Source organism: Vidua chalybeata, chromosome 6 (assembly GCF_026979565.1).
Source record: "Vidua chalybeata isolate OUT-0048 chromosome 6, bVidCha1 merged haplotype, whole genome shotgun sequence".
In the NCBI taxonomy this organism is placed as follows: domain Eukaryota; kingdom Metazoa; phylum Chordata; class Aves; order Passeriformes; family Viduidae; genus Vidua; species Vidua chalybeata.
Window position 1 is genome coordinate 8,210,148 of NC_071535.1, and position 16,341 is coordinate 8,226,488.

The following is a 16,341-nucleotide window of genomic DNA, read 5'->3' on the forward strand; positions in this document are numbered from 1 at the left end:
GCGCGGCCGCTCCGCCATCCGGGCAGCGCGGGCGGGGCCGCCCCCGGAGCGCCGCGCCAGGGAGCGCGGGACTCGGCGGCGCCCGCGTCCCCATTGGGCGAGGCCGGCGGGAGGCCCCGCCCCCCGCCTCTGCCGGCTCTCTCATTGGGCGGCGCCGCGGGACCAACTATAGCCCCGCCCCCCGGCTCGCCGGCCACTCAGAAAATGGTTGCCGGGCAGGTTGAAAGGGCCGCCGGCCAATGGGAGGGCGGGCAGCTGGCGCGCGCGGCGCACGCAGCGCCCCCCCGCGGGAGCCGCGGGCGGAGGGAAGGGCGGAGCGGAGGCTGCCGGGGCCCGGCGGGGGTGGCGCTGCCTCCGCCTCCTCCCGGCCCGAGTCCCAGCCCCGCCGAAGGGAGGGAGCGCGGCCGGCTGCGAAGGAACGGGGCTTCCTCTGCTCCCAGGTGAGGCGCCGGTCGGGAGGCGGCGGGAGGGCGCGGGGCTGGCAGCCGGGGGGCAGGGGGAGGGTAGCGGCGGTCGCGGGGTGACGGCGGGGCACGGCGGGAGGCCGAGGCGGGGGCGGCGGGAGCCCCGACGGGGCGGTGGTGGTGGGGGGGGCCCTGCCGGTGAAGGGTGGAGGGGCACCCGGCGGTGCGGTGGGAGAGGAGGGGACAGCGGGGACAGGTGGAGCGGACGGCGGGCTCCGGGGTGGCGCGGCGCGGTGCGGAGAGACGGCGGCCCCGGGGAGCTGGGCTGGGGCCGGGGCCGGGGGCACAGCGGCGCCGGGGTGCGGGTGCGGCGGCCCCGGGGAGCCGGGCTGGGCGCGGGGGGAGCGCCCGGAGCGCGGCCGGCGGTGGAAGTTGTTCGCGCAGTTATAATTAGCCCGGCCGGGGTCTGAGCGAGCCGGGCGGAGGAAGGGGGAGGAGTGTAACTTTTCGCAGCTCGGGAAGCCCAAGGTTGTCTCTGGTTACCGCTGCCCACGGCCGCGGTGGGGGCGGGACGCCCGCAGGAAGCACCGACACTCCTTCCACAAAGGCCAAATGGTGGCAGGAGCCGCGGGAGCGGCTGCGGGAGGGCGGCGGGAAAGGGCTTTCCCTGAATCCCAGCGGCTCCATCCTGGCACTCCTGATCGCTGCCGCTCGCTAGTTGCGACTTATGTATAAGCTGCAGTTACATTTTTAAATAGCGGGTTTTGTTTGGCTTAGTAAACGCGTGTTAGTCGGGGCTGCGAGCAGGTGGATAGGACTGGAGGAGCGTAAGATTGGTCTCTATGCATATTGCAGATTAAGCTCGCAAATAGGTGCAGTTAATAATTTCTGCCCTAGTTAGGCCTGGAATTTTTCAAACTGTGTTGGAATGCTCGTTTCTAAAAACATAGGTGGAAGCCTTATGCTGTAGTTTTCCACTTTATTTTTGATGTGGCTAAAATTCCCTAGTTCAGGCAGTTAACTGCAGTGTGGGAAATACCATAAAAATTGAAATGATGCTGTAATCTCAAAATTCTAAAGTGACCCCTAAACACGTACTATGAAGGGAAGATGAAAAGTAATCCACTAGAGATATAATTCATAGTGATTTGCAACTACTGTGTCTTCTATGGTTGTTTTTTTTTTCCCCTAACAGATTGTAAAAATTAAACCTAATAACCTTACTCCTGTACTTCTTCCTGACACTTAACCCAGTGTGCCCAGAAATCATAGAGGGCAAAAGTCAAAACCTCCACAGTTACTTCTGCAGGAATCCTTTGAAGTATCTAATAAAGAAATTAAATTCGAAAACTTCTTGACTTCATCTCCTTCTAGGAAAATATTGGACTTCTAAAACACAAGTAACAGTACTATTTTTTTATTCAGTGCTTCTAATTTTGTTGGGTTTGGGGTTTTTTAGCTAAGGTGCTGAAATCTAAAACTTTTCAACATTTTACTATGCTTGTTAGCTTTGTGAAGTTGTTTTAGCATTAAAGAATCCTAAAACTCTAAAACATGTGTTTTTATATTCAGTGTATAGAAAATGCAGTGACTGCACACCTCTCTCTGTGACCTGACAAGTACACTTTAAATGAACCTCAATAGTGACCATCTGAAGTCCTGCTGTTTCAGAGCAAATAGGTTATGAATCTTCATTTGTCTCTTTGTTTGGGGCTTTTTTTTTTCTTCCCTATTTATTTACAGATAGCATGGATATCATTATACTGGGAAAGAAGTCAGCTTCTAGGAGGAGGAGGGAGATGTTAATGTGTTTGTTGCTGTGGGTTAGATTTGGCTTGCTTAGGTCACGGGCATTTTACTGCTGTTTTACTGCATTTTTACAGTTCCGAGGTTCTGTAAGCGGAGGAGCCCTTTGGTAGCATCAGGCTATGAGTTGCTATGTAAGATGAACTGTAGGCGTTTACTTGCCCGTCTGTCTGAATGTAAGACTGCCTTTCACTATGTATTATTTTAAGATTTGTGAAGTAATGTATGAACTCTTGATTTTTGATCACGAAGGACTGTGTTTGTGTAGCTAGTACTGATCCTTGCTCCTGCGGTGCCTTTGTGAGGCTGGGTCAGGTGTGACGTGTGTGTGTGTGATGTGCACAAACAGGCATGTCACATCCAATCCTGGCTGCAGGCTGTTAGCCCCTGCAAGGGCTTTAATTCTTGGAATTCATAACTGTTTGGTTCTCCAGGTGGAGGTGAGACCTCAAGAGCATGGATCGTGCGATTCTCTCCACATTTCCTAGCCTAGCCCATAGTTTACTGTCACTTCAGCCTTTTCACTTTTCCCAGTTACCAATGCCTTGAGCTAATCCATCATTTAATCCATGTGGTCTCTAGCCATACTGCAGATGTTGCTATTTCAGGGGTTTGATGGAAATGGTGCCACATCGAACATTAGACACAATCGTAGGACACCTTGTCAGCTGTCTTCTCATACTGGTTTTGTGTATGCTGAAAAAGAGGAAAGTTGGGGAACTAAATGAAAGTCTAATTGCTTTTGCAGCCTGTAAGCATTAGGGAATAATTCTGAAATGTAGTTCTTCATACTGCATGGTATTCTCTCTCCTGATTATGTAATTTTGGAGATGATTACATTGTAAATTGATGTTCGATAACCTGAGGAAGTAGCAGTGCAACTCCTTATCCTAAAGCCTAATGCTTAGAGGATCAGCATTCTGCAGTACTCCTTTATGAAAGATAATTTCCACATTTTATGTGTTCACAGGTAAAACTGTTAGGTCCTCTTATTTCAGTGTATTCATGAATTTTAGGGGGTTTAACCCACATTTATCTGCTTTTATAGAATTTACCACAAATAATTTAAAAAGTTGTGTTGAATTGTGTGCTTAATGCTTCTGATTAAAAAAAAAATAAAAGCCACCACATAGTAATTAAATACTCTGATTTTGTTTTGTTTTTCCTCTTAAGTCGCATCATCCTACCTCGGTGGATGGCTTGGCCTCTGGGATAGTTCAAGACTCTTGGATGACCACGCTTTATGCAAAATCCAGAATCTTCCTGCCTGGACTCCTTTCTGTTTTCTAAGGGTAACTACTTGTATATTTTTATGAAATTGTGTCTTACGTGCATAGGACATGTTCTGATAATGGGCTACAGATATTATATGTGAATTAAAATGGTAAACTGAAATACATCTTTTAAAAATGGGATATATAATATAAAGCAAGGTAAAAACTCTTTGGTTTGAGTATTCAGAATTTCTGTTAATATTTTTTCCTTGATAAGGGGGAATTATTACAATGCAATAAAGCATAATACCTTAAGATCACTCTCTTCTTGGAAATTGCTTTACTAAGACTTCAGACTTATGGTAAGATCCATTCTTCAGCTGCTAAAATTGAGTGTTGCAATTTTGTCTTGTGAGAAGGTGGCACTTTGGATACTCAAGTAAAGTTGTGTACTACAAGAGAAAATTCAATGATTTCTGATTTGGTTAGTGAAAGAATAAATGCAGAGTCCTCTATCAGGAAAAGAGCTTTTTTTTTTCTTGTTTGCTTTTACTGTTCATGGTCTATTTTTTTCTGTTAAAGTATGGGCATGCCAATTTTTAATATTTAATAAGCTGTAACTTCCTTTATTAGTAGATCTTTTAGATCACTGTAACCCTAAAACGTGTGTTAGTGTTATGTAGGGAAATGCATTTAGTTTTTCTGTTTGAAGCAAATGTGGGATTGAGAACTGTTCAGTTGACTAGAACAAGCTGTGCAGAGGTCTGTCATTGCATTTGCAGCTCTAATGATCCTTTGTCTCTCCAGTGAGATGCTTTGGTGGAACCATGGTGGTTTGGTTCTTCTTGTTTCCTTTATGAGTCTTACATTCTCATTTAATTATAGTTTAGTTTTACTATGGGAGTTTCTAGGTTTAGTAACTCTTGATTATGTATTAGCTTTTGCCAACTAGTATTGATTCTTAGTTTGAATTATTCCAGGCCCTTCTTCCATTTAAAAAAAAAAAATCCACCCAAAATACCTAAAAAACCTTGCTAAACACACTCTCATTAAAAGTATACACATGAGCTTTATTAATAAATGTGGAACAAGATACACAAGTGACAGACAAGAATGATAGTGGTTTTGTTTGGGGTTTTTTACGGGTGGAAATTTCTCTCTACTGAGCACTGGGACCCACTTCTTTTAGTTGTGGAAGGTACAGATCCTAACAGAGGAGTTCCTTCTCCAGAGTGAAATGCCATGCTCTGAAACTCAGCTGCCATAGTTCGTAAAGCAAAGCTCTTATCAGTGCTTTGTGAAGTGAAATGGGAGTAAGGAACTTAGGAAGATGTCCTTAAGTGCGGGAATTTTCCAGATCCCAGTAGACATAACATAAACAGGTTGTTGGGGGGGGTTTCAAACTAACCTTTAAATCAAAGAAAAACTTACTTCCAAGAGTTCCTAAACATCATTTCAGCTCCTAAAATATTTGTGTATGATACAGGTTTATTTTCTACTTCGACACATAGTGAATGACAGTGGGAACATTACTAATTCTGGAATAATTCTGTACTAAACTCAGTCTTCGTCTCATTCCTTTCCTGTATCTAGTGAATGCTACTCAGGCTAGCCTTACTTTCAAAATGTGGGGAAATCCTTAGGTGTGGGGATTTTTCTGTCTTGTTTTCAGAGTTGTTGTGTGTGTTTGGTTTTGGGTTTGTTTGTTGTTTTTGTTGAGGTTTCTTGAGTCTGAACAGTAGCATATCTTGGTTCTGTGTTCCACTTGCTTTGTACCAGACTGTGGGCGTGTTGTAGGTCAGGATTTGTTGAGCAAAAAGTTGACATTATGTCTTCTTTCTTTGAGCAGCCATTTTCTGGTAATTTGTGACTCCTGTGAAGAAGTTGTTGCATAGGAGTTTAGGTATGGGAGTAAGCTGGTAGGACTGCACTCCTCCCTGTATGCACACTTTTAGTCACTTGTGCCTTCTCCAGCAGTTACTCATCTTGGCTAAACTGGGGCAGGGCTGAGGAGGGGTGGGGAGGCAGTGGAATTAAACACACTTTTGTATAGCTGGAAGTATCTTCAGGTCTAAACTTTTTTCATTTGGTGTTTCCTAAGGCATTTAGTCCTTCCCTCACTTGCTCAGGGTAACAGCCAAGATGTAGTGTGGAGATGTCCAGCACTTGCTGGGGACCCCAGATCAGAGATGTTCTGTGTGCTCTGACAGCTTGCACTGTTATGTAAGGCATGTCCAAGTGATCAGCCCTAAGCCCAGATGGGAGGAGGGGATTTGTGCTGTGTCTGTTATAACTGCACCTTCAGCCTGTCCATTTCCTTGTGCACTTTCTTCTACGTGAAATACAAGCCAATAGCCAGTCCAGCACTTAATTAAAACTGCTTGTGAAGTTGTGTTGCCTAAAAATGTCTGTCAGGTAGGGGAAGGATTGTTAATAAAAATAGTGTACAGCATAATTCTGGGGAACAGCCCTAACTGTTGGGGTGTTTGTCTTCCTTTGTACTTCCTGCAGATAGATGTGTGCTTGTGGGATGTGTCCATGAAGAGAGGGGTGAGCAGAGCACCAGGTTATCAGCCAGCCTTGGTCAGTCTCTAACACAAGTCTACAGCCCAGAGAGTTTGTCTTTACTCTTACATGGGTTCTACAGTTATGAGACAAAGGAGACTTTGAAAGGGAATTGCCCAAATTACAATAGCAAGGAGTCTCTTAATTTTGATTTTAACATACAAGTTGCATTACTACAAACTGGACAGGCAGCTTTCACTCATGAGGTGCTTATATACCTGCAAAGCTGATATTTTTGTCCTTTAAAAAAAGTAGTATTTCACTTTGAGACAGTCTTGGGCTGAAAAATACAGCAGTGTGGCTGTACATAAAGGATCAAGCAAGTTTGAATTTAATAATACTCTAAAAAGAAAAGCCAAAAGGAACCACTATGAAATCAGTTATCTTTAACTGGATAGTGGAGGCCGGGTACTTTATTGATGATCGTGCTATTTAAACATAGTTAGTGGTAAATAAATAACTGTTGTGTCGTTTAATGCAGTGCTTGTTTTGGGCATGAAAAGTTCATATTCAGATGATACTAACTGTGGCAGTTGTGTTTTATACACTCATTTTTGAAGCTCTTCTCTACTGAAAATTAAAGCTCTGTGAGGTCCTGAGTTCTAAACATTGTTTAACTTTTCTCTTTAGTTCTCCCTTATATTCCAAAAAAGTTTTTAAGTAGTAGTTTGCCCAGATAGAAGTCATTGAAGGTTTTCACATGTTGCATTGTTCCTTGAGAGTGTTCCCAGCTGTACTTCCCAGCCATGTGTCAGTGGCAGCTGCACTGTCAGACCGTGTGACAGATGGAGCTGAAATGGTGGCATGGGCCCTGTATTGTCCACAACATGTTGCAATGTGAATTTTTCTTGGTAGCCTGGAATGTTTCTTCTGAGTAGCTGCACCCTGACCAGGCCTGTTTGTTTGGTATTGTGTGGATTTGCCAACCAGAGATGTGCTTCTTCCCTCACAAGTTTTTCAAATCCTGGTATGGTGTAGGATTACAGTGCTTGGATGCTTCTTCCCATCTTAGCAGGGAGGAGTTGCAATGAAATGTCCTCCATGGAGGACTGGAAGGAACTGAGGAACATGGTGTCAGGGCAGAATTTCTACACAGACTCCATTGTAGTTCAGTGATGTGAATAGAGAGTTTGGTACTCCCAAATACTGAGTTCACTTTGCTTCTTTTTCCTCTATATCTGAAGAATTATTTTAATTAAAAAAGCATTCTGCCATAAACGGCCTGTGGCTCAGTTTGCATTACTATAATGAGAGAGGATGAGAAGATGCCAGGAAAAAGTTGAGATGTGTTGCTTCTCATTGTTCCTGTTTTTTTTCATGACAAAAGATTTTAAAATAGATCATCTGAACGGAAGAAAATTTTTTGTTGTGGAACTTTTTCAAGTTGAAGAAAAGGGTGACTTAGAGCTTTCTGCTTTTATAGTTGAGTATCTATGTGGAGACCTCACATTTGAAGTTGGCATAAACTTTTCATTTTTATTCAGCTTATTTACTTACAAATTACAGAGTTATCAGATTGGCACATCCCAAAATCCTGTTAGTTGACCCAGTTTTTTTGTTGTGAGTAGGTTCCTGGAATTAGGCTGGAGTAAGTAAGGAGAGTGCAGTTTCTGGAGCCTGTACTTTGGTGTGCCCAGATTGTGCTGCTCTGAGCTGGCTGTGCCTCGTGTCAGCTGATGGAAGGGCTGACACTGCTCCTCGTCTGAGCAGCCAACTGGGGGTTTGTGTGTGCACGGCTGCTTGTTTGCCTTACTACCAAAAATTGAACTGGAATAAGCATTGCATAATTAAATAATGCCACCAGCATCTTCTGCTGTGAAGTAATGCTGCGAAAGAGAGCATCTGACTGAATTTTGGGTTTGGGATGAGGTGTCAATCGCAGTGCTACAGAAGAACAAGCTACTTAGAAAATATACAGTTGTTTGTTAAGGATCTGATCCCATCAGAAATTCTTGTGTTAGAAAGTAAAGCAAAAGGCCTGATAAAATGTAGATTAGCTGCTAACAAAGGGGCTTTGTGTCTTTTGTAGGTCAGCAGCTGAGTGTGTTTGACAAGAACTGAAATTTAATGTCTCCTGTAGCAACCATGACACTAGTAATTTTTAAATCCACTGTACCAATGGTACTCTGGTTTTTATTAGCTTTTTCCAAATTTTTTGTAACCTCTGAAGTCATCCAGCTCCTGGAGGGAGAATAGGGGATCCTTCCTGTTAGGAAATAAATCAACGTTACACAGAATTTCTAAAATGTAAGGTAGTACTATGTTTGTTTATTTTAAAAACACATCTTGGGAGTGGGGAGTATCTTAAGTAGAACCATTTGAAGTTGGAGCAAATAGTGTTTCTTGCACTTCATTTTTATAGTCAAGTACTGTCATGCTCAAGCATTGTTACATACTTCTAAAATGCTCTGGGACAAATTTTATGAAGGAGATTTGAGGAATGAAAAGAGGGGTGTCTGCCTATATGAGCATGAAGTATTGAGTCTAACAAGACTACTGTTTGAATTGAAAAGTAAAACATGTTAAGTTGTTTCTGTGAAATTATACATCCTTGCATATCATAGTCTGCTTGCTCTTTAAGCTTGCTTACAGAATTTAAATACTAGCACATTTTTGAGATGTTAGGAATTAACATCATTTTTATAATTCAAAGAGATAAGAATAGTATGTCCTGTGTGTCTAACAAAGTATAAGTGTGTATTTAAAAAAATATTAGAAGCAGTAAATTATCAGAACCAAGCATTCTGAATGTATGATATGTCAGAATTGCTGTTTCCTGTGTGGTCGTATCTTCATTCCCTTATGGGTGTAAATTTTGGTCTGTTTAATTAATTGAGAGAAAAACAAACACACCCCACTAGTGTGCAGTGTATGGGAATGATGGTGCTTAGTGAAAAAACAGCTGTTTTGATGCATAATTTTTGTTCTTAGAGTGATGCTGTGAGGTAATGTTTGAGGTAGTATACAACATTTAAATGCAACTTGAAATGGAGAGTTCACAATTTTATTGTGAGTTTATGATTTGCATAAATTATTGTTTTCACAACGAGAGTTGGTATATTTAGCAGCAGTCTACTTGTCCTGCATAAATGTGATTTTCCATAGATTGTGTCAAAAATTAGCAGTTACTGACAGTATTGTCAGTAGTTTGAGGATCGTTGACACATACACACACACACACACACACTGCCTCCCCAGAATACTTTTATATTTTGTGTCTAAACTTTGTATCCAGATTTGTTCTGATTTTGTTGTGTTGGAGTGTTCAGTGCTGGCTGGGTCTGTTTGCCCTTAATGGGGTGCTGGAGTGGGAGAGTGATACATGATCAGTGTAGGATGATGACCCAGGTGAACAGGTACACCTTCTGGTTTTTAAAGAAATTCAGCTGGTGCTGTGGCATTTCAGCAGAAAACTTTGGAGAAAAACAGAGTTCCAAAGTTAAAAAGTTGCAGAAGTGGTAAGATTACAAGTAATTAAAGTTTGTTGCTGTTTCAAGAGTGACTATGTTAATGAACTGAAGATAGACCAGTCTACTCCCTGCTAAGTAAAAATGCAGTCCTAGGACAAGTTGAATTTCATCCAGATATGTCCTTTAAAAAAAAAAAAAAGTGTCTACTGTTGAGAAGTCTGACACCTAAAGTCCTGTAGCAGCTGTCTGTTTGCTCTCATGTGTCTTGCTGAGGGGGATGCACTGCTTGCTTGCTTTCTGTTCCTCCAGAGGAGCCGAGTTCTCCAACAGCCTTGTCTGGGCAGATGGACGTAGTCAGGGAGCCCTGCAAATCTGGAGAAATCCTGAAAGTAAAAGAGGCTTTATCCTGCTGCCTTCTCCTTGTCCCCAAAAGTCTAGCAACAGGCTAGCAGCTGGCAGCTGCGGCCATCAGCTGAGCTATTGCTGGCAGCATCCAGTGCTCACATGAAAAGGAAGTTGGGAGGCCCTCAGCAGCATGCAGGGTTTGGATCATTGTGCGTGAAGGATCTGCCCTTAATCTGCCACTCGTGTCTAATTTATGATTGCTTAATTTTTTTTAATAGTTTGGGAATGAGGTGTCTGTATTCATGGACACTTTAGGATGTGTGTAACTAAGATTTTACCAGTGCTTTCTGTGTAGAGTGTACTCCTTTTCTGTGTTTAAATGAGTGATTGCATAGGGATTGTTGTCCCTAATAAAATTCTATAGACTTGGGATGGTAATTACAAAGTACCCAAGCAGGTATTTGTTTAGCTCACTTATATTTTAGATCTGTGTGTACAGGTTTTTGTACCACATAGACTTACTGTATTTCACTGCAAGAACACACAAAGCAGAATGAAAGCAACTAAATTCTATTTTTTTTCCCTAACAATTTTACCAAAATTGGTCGCTTTTAAAATGCTGTTTGATAGCGTCCCACCTGATGTTCTTGGTGTGAAGTCAGTAGCAGGTTGTGAACCCTTTGTCTCTCTGTGAGCTCAGTTGCCCAGCCAGATTTCCTCCCGCATTTAACCAAACTACCAAGCCATGGAATGGATCTAAGGATCTCATGGAAGGTCCTGCTGTTGGTCTTGCTGTAAAACAGTTTTGGGTCACCAAAGAAAAAAAGAGAAGAATCAGCCCTACATAGAATTCCATGTATGTTGTCAGAGACATTGAGCAAGACATTAGAATGGCTTAATGAGATCAAAATGGGTGTTGAAAACTAGCTTGAAATCTTACCTGCTGTACCTAAGAATGAATGCTAAAATGGAAATGATGAAATATTCTGTAGAGTTGTTTGATCCTTAATAGAAGCATCTATTTTATTTCATGTGGTCAGTCAGATATACTTAGAAGTATATAGCTTTTTAAAAAAAGAGTTAGTGTATTTCTTCCATGTTTTCTGTTTAGGAAAAAGGTTGCTGTGAAACAATATAGCTGGAAAGTGCATATTTTCAATTGAAGTACTATTGTGTAGGATTTCTTTCTATCTCTTGATGTTCTGTGACATCAAAAGTCTCAGGTAACCAATACATTGTACACTACAGGGTTTTCAGAATTGTCTGTTGGGCCTGCCCAGGGTTAATTCAGGATTTTTGTCTTGCAGGTTCATGTTGGGGAGAGGCCTAAAGCGCAAGCTGAGTGACTATGAGGAGAGCATGGCTGGTCTCTCGAGTGCCTTTGATTCCAGTCGAGGTCTGCCCTACCCGCTCAAGAGGCAGCTGGTGCTCAACATGTGCCTCACCAAGTTACAGACGTACAAAATGCTGGTGGAGCCCAACCTGCACCGCTCCGTGCTCATCGCCAACACCGTGCGGCAGATTCAGGAGGAGATGAGACAAGAGAGCAACCAGCAGCCAGTGAATATCTGCCCTGGCATTGCTCCTGCTTCACACAGCTACACAGGGATGGAGTCACCTGGGATTTCCCTTCAGTTGCCTTCAGGTGTTGGTCAGCAAGAGTCTCACTGCTGTGACCTGCGGTCTGTAGAAGACCCGATTGAAAACAGCCTGCTGATCGTTTCAGACGATGACATGTCATCTGCTATTTCATCTATTCTGAAGGATTTAGACTTTGTAGAAGATATCAGCCCACCTACTTGTCTGGTTCCTACTGGAGATGACCAGCCAAAGTTTCCAGAAAATACTGGTCTGAAACTAGAAGATGACAGACAAGACTTGAAGGGATCTGAATGTGTGTTTGGTTCCTTTGAGATTTCAAATTCAACCAGTTACTTGAAGGATTTGGCAATAGATGACATTTTTGAAGATATTGACACTTCAATGTATGATTCAGACTTCTGTTGCCCTCCCCTGATGCCGCCCAGATCACCATCTCTTGCTACAGAAGAACCATTGAAAACCTTCCCATCTTGTAATTCTTCTTCAGCAAACAACATTCAGATATGTAGAACAGATCTGAGTGAGTTGGACCACATCATGGAAATTCTCGTTGGATCCTGATACTTGTTTTACCCAAAGATACTTTTAGACTGCCACTTGCATTTGGTTTCAGGATAAAAGCCACTGGAATAGTTGTAAAGAATTCTTTAAAAAGCAAACTAAATAATAATTTGTCCATAGTAGAATTTTCTAAATAATTCCAAAACTTACAAACCAAAAAAGTGGCAGATTTTAAAAAAGAAAAATTATTTATCAGAACTGTGCAATCATCACTTTCCTTCCAGGGTGTATGTGGAACAATGGGCACATACCCTCATCACCCCTCATGCCTCTTTCAATAAACTTTTTTATGTGCAATTTTTAATTTGACAGAAGAATTTACATGCAAAGCAAATTTCTTATGAGGTGATCTTTTACAAAGCCTCCACTTTATTTTTAATATCAGAGTCTATGCCAAGCTGGCATCTGTCAAGTTGCAGAGTTAGATTGTGTGGATTGCAGACACGTTCTTAGAGATGGGTATATTTTAAAAATGAGACACGCTTTGCTTTCTTTTGGTCAGAAAAGCAGATCAAGACACTTACCAACAAAGTCTCTTGCATTTTCTAAAGCATTCAGAACTATTTATTTTTGTAAATTTTATAGTCTTTCTACATTTTACTACGTTATTTCATCATAGTTCAAATATAATGGACTTCTAGTTGGATGTGTTTAGCACTACCTCTGAGCTGAAATGCTTTAACTCTTTCCAGTGCTTCATCTGAGACTGCAAATCTTTTTGTTTCTGTTTCTTTCTGGGGGAAAGTACTTCTAACTCATTAAGTTGATCCTTTGACAGTGACCTAGCTGATTTGTGAAATCAAAGGTATTCAATGTTTAAAAACTTTTAAGTATTTACAAATTAATTTATATGTAGATTGTGCAATTTAACATTTTTCTGTCAGTATTATGTGCTTAGATTTTGAATAATCTTGGCGTTCTTTAAATTAAAATTTACTATGTACAGGTAGCTTTTTATTCTCTTTTGGAAAACACTGTCCTTCAACCCTGTTTTCACTACAAATTCTAAGATGATTTTTATGTGCAATATTATTTAAAGAGATACACATTTGTATACCTGGCATTGTGGGAAGAAACGCTTCAAACTTAAAACCTCTAGCACCTTTGGAGGATACTCAGCCAACATTTCTGCATCCTTTCAGAAGCCAAGCTGAGAACACTGAGAACACATCACCCACTGCTGTGACAGCCCTGGAGCACCCGGGGGGCTGTGGGGAGCCAGTGCTGGTGGCTCTGTCCCTCCCAGGGGCTGGGGCCACCTGGGCTTTGGAACCCGGAGCTGCTGCCCCAGGCTGTCCTGGGTGGGGCAGGGGTGTTTTTATGCAGATACACAAACATCCTGCTCAGCTGGAGATGAGATTTGCAGTGAGAACTGGTTTTCCATCAGGCAGTTTGGGTTCTGTGTTTCAGCCTGAACCGAGGTCTCGATTGATCCCTGCTATCGTCTTCTGAATTTCACACTTGCACATTGCTTTTTGGTTTGGATTTTGTTGTTTTTTTTTTTTTTTCCTTCTTTTATTAATTATAAAACTTTTACTTTGTTCTTGAAAGCTGCAGCACCTGTCTTGGAAACTTGCAGTTGTAAAACCTTTGCTTTGGTTTCTTGTATTTTTTGGGTTTTTGTTGTTCTGCTGAGACTTTTTATGAACAGTGTCGGCAGAGGGAAAAAATGTTGCCTGTGTGTTGCATCTCACAGAAGTTGAAATCCTGGCCTTGTTAAAGGGGCTGGGGTGTCACCTGGTATTTGTAGTCTTAACTGATGCTGTGGCACACCTACCTTGTGCAGAGATCTCAATTTTTTACTGTGACTCTCTCGGTTAACAGTTAGCTGCCGACATAATTTGGTATCCCAGGCCAATGGAGAACCATTTCAGATCACATCCTTGCAGCCATCTGGGTTCTTTAGCAAGTGAAGGGTATAAATGTATTTATATGCATATATTGTATTGATTCTAATATAAAACTTCTGATCTAAAGCATTTTGAATTGCTGGATAAAGGGATTTGTTTGAAGAGTGTATAACTAGTTCTTGAAGAGGTACAGCTTCAGAATGTACACAGACTGTGCATTGTGTATAGACTACTCTGGCTTTTCCTCAGCCTCTACTTTTGTATTAAAAATATGACTGAATAAATCCTTGAAATATTAAGGGCCTTCTGCACTGTGATGAAACAGAGATGCGGTTAAAAATGTCTTTAAATTCAGTGATGAGGGATAAAACAAAAGACTGCATCTAATCTCTTTTTGCATTTGAAAATATGGAATGTTACTATGCAGTAAAGATATTTTGGTATGAAAATTGTATCATATAGCAAATAGTGAACACTTAATAAATCCACTTACCTTGCAGTCTCTACAGAAACGGAAGAGAAGACAACTTGCTTTTCAACCTTTATGTACTAAAGTTTTTTGTATACTGCAGCAAAAGATTTAATTGTTGGTAGATCTTTTATCAACAATTCAAAATGCAATTTTTGTACAAGTGCTGGCTACAGAGCTCTGTTTCTAATTGGTTGCTTGTGTCACAGTGCCAAGACCATGAGCTGGTGTGTAATGCAGTCAGGTTATGTTTGGAATTATGTGCAAAGGGAAGTTTAATTTTTAAATATGCACAAATTAATTTTAAAATCCTTCCATGTAAAATGAAGTTAGAGGCTAGTTGTGGTGGACCTATTTATTGTATGTTTGGAAATAAAAGCCACAGTTTTGCATTTAAACCAGTTATATTTTGGAGCCATTGGTATGTGACTGTTTTTAAAACAAAGCATAAAAAAAAAATCTATGGCACCCTGCCACCTTTTCTTTGGTCTTTCACTCACAAAGACATAGCATTTTCCCTAGGCATTTGTATCTTTTTTCCTTCTCCACATGCCCCCTCTCCCCCATCCTTTGTCCCTAGAAATAATAAACACCTTACAAACCTGTACAGAAATTACACATGCCAGGCCCCATAACAGGGTTCTACAGGAGCTTTCCACATACCCTGAAGGATGGATTCCTTTAGGGAAGCACCACAGCTTGAGCTGGGTGCCTCTGAAGAGGAACTGTGAACACTGAAATTCCTGGGCAGTTATGCCTATAACAGTAATAATTCCGACTATTACTACTAATAATAAGGTCTTCATGGTGTTTGCTCCTCCATTGTTTAGTGGTTGTTGTCTTACACAGCATCTTATCCCAGCTTGGGAGCCTGAGTCTGCAGTTTGGAATTTGGAATCTTCCAATAATGTTACACTCATTTACCACAATCCATAGGTTTTCTCTCCTTCAGCTGTTAATACCTAAGCTGCAGCTTTGCTCTGGCTCTTAAGTTTTCACTGAAAAGCATTACACCTTCACATCCCCTTTGTAACCAAAGCAGGGATGGCCCACAGGGCATTTTTTCAGCCAGTGGAGAGTGGGGGATTCCTGTTGGGAACAGGTGACACAGGATTTTAGCATTGAGCTGTCCTCTGGGCTTTGTCTCCAGTGCCCTGTGAGCTGCTCCCAGGCCCTGCAGTTCTCAGTGTCCCTTCAGGGGTTGCAAGTGTCACGGGTGTCCTTGACACACATAGTGGTGACTCTTCAGACCTGTGTGCTTGTCAGGCTGGACCAAAGCCCTGCCACTCTGGATTAGTAAAAGGCTGCTTGTACAAATATAACCAGCAGCTTCAGGTTTAGAGGTTTCCATCCTGTTCCTGTTGTAGACCTCTAAAATGAGATCCTGACCCTTCTGCAATGAACTTCTAAGGTTTGAATTGAGGCAGAATTGTCCTTCCCCTCATTTTTAGATATTTAAATAGAGACAAACCTCTTTATGTGCCATTTTAAGAATTACATCAAGTTCCCTCCATTTTAAGGGAAAAAAAACATAAACTGAGGCATAACTTTCACTGATGAGACTGCACTGGCTGCTGCTTACGGACTTCCTTTGTCATGGAGCCTCCTGACCACAGTGTGAAAAGCACAGGTCTAAAAGGAACTGCACAGAAACCCGGTGGTGTGACCACGGTGCTATCAGCTCTTGGAGTGACTCATTCCTGAGGAAGCTGCTATGGATGCTGCAGCACAGAACTGAGCCTGTGCCTGTGGCAGCAGAAAACACTGCCTGTCGAGGGTGTGCTGCAGTTCAGTGTTTTAAGAAAATATTTGTGAAGCTTTCAGTGGTGTAGGCTTTCATACACTTGCATCGATTTTAGCCACGCTGAAAGATCTGAACTTAAAAGCATTCAGAGGAGCACAGCTCAGTGCAGTGCTGCTTCAAACAGCTGGCTGGGGAGGGCTGGGTGCTACCCATGGTGCTCTGTCCAGCTCTGCAATCTGTGTGCTGGAAGGGACACTTTAAAAGGCTGGTTTTCCAGCACAAGCAACAGTAAAATACACAAAATTAAATAACCTATCCATTAGTTCTGTGAGGAAGATGAGTTATAAATTAGCAGCAAAACTAATTTTGAG

At 42.1% G+C, this 16,341-nt stretch overlaps 1 protein-coding gene across 5 annotated transcripts; it reads left to right on the forward strand.

The window, feature by feature from the left end:
• The first annotated feature begins 374 nt into the window (after positions 1–374).
• Positions 375–14,631, forward strand: LOC128789971 (SERTA domain-containing protein 2-like). 5 transcript variants are annotated; one of them, XM_053946337.1, is made up of 5 exons: positions 375–440; positions 1,977–2,084; positions 2,288–2,386; positions 3,384–3,502; positions 11,052–14,631. In XM_053946337.1, the coding sequence occupies exon 5, from the start codon at positions 11,056–11,058 to the stop codon at positions 11,905–11,907; it is 852 nt and encodes a 283-aa protein (XP_053802312.1). In that variant the 5' UTR covers positions 375–440; positions 1,977–2,084; positions 2,288–2,386; positions 3,384–3,502; positions 11,052–11,055; the 3' UTR covers positions 11,908–14,631. The 5 variants fall into 5 exon arrangements, with proteins under 5 accessions (XP_053802312.1, XP_053802314.1, XP_053802315.1 ...); XM_053946338.1 differs by lacking the exon at positions 375–440 and adding an exon at positions 858–1,804; XM_053946339.1 differs by lacking the exon at positions 1,977–2,084.
• The last annotated feature ends 1,710 nt before the right edge of the window (positions 14,632–16,341 follow it).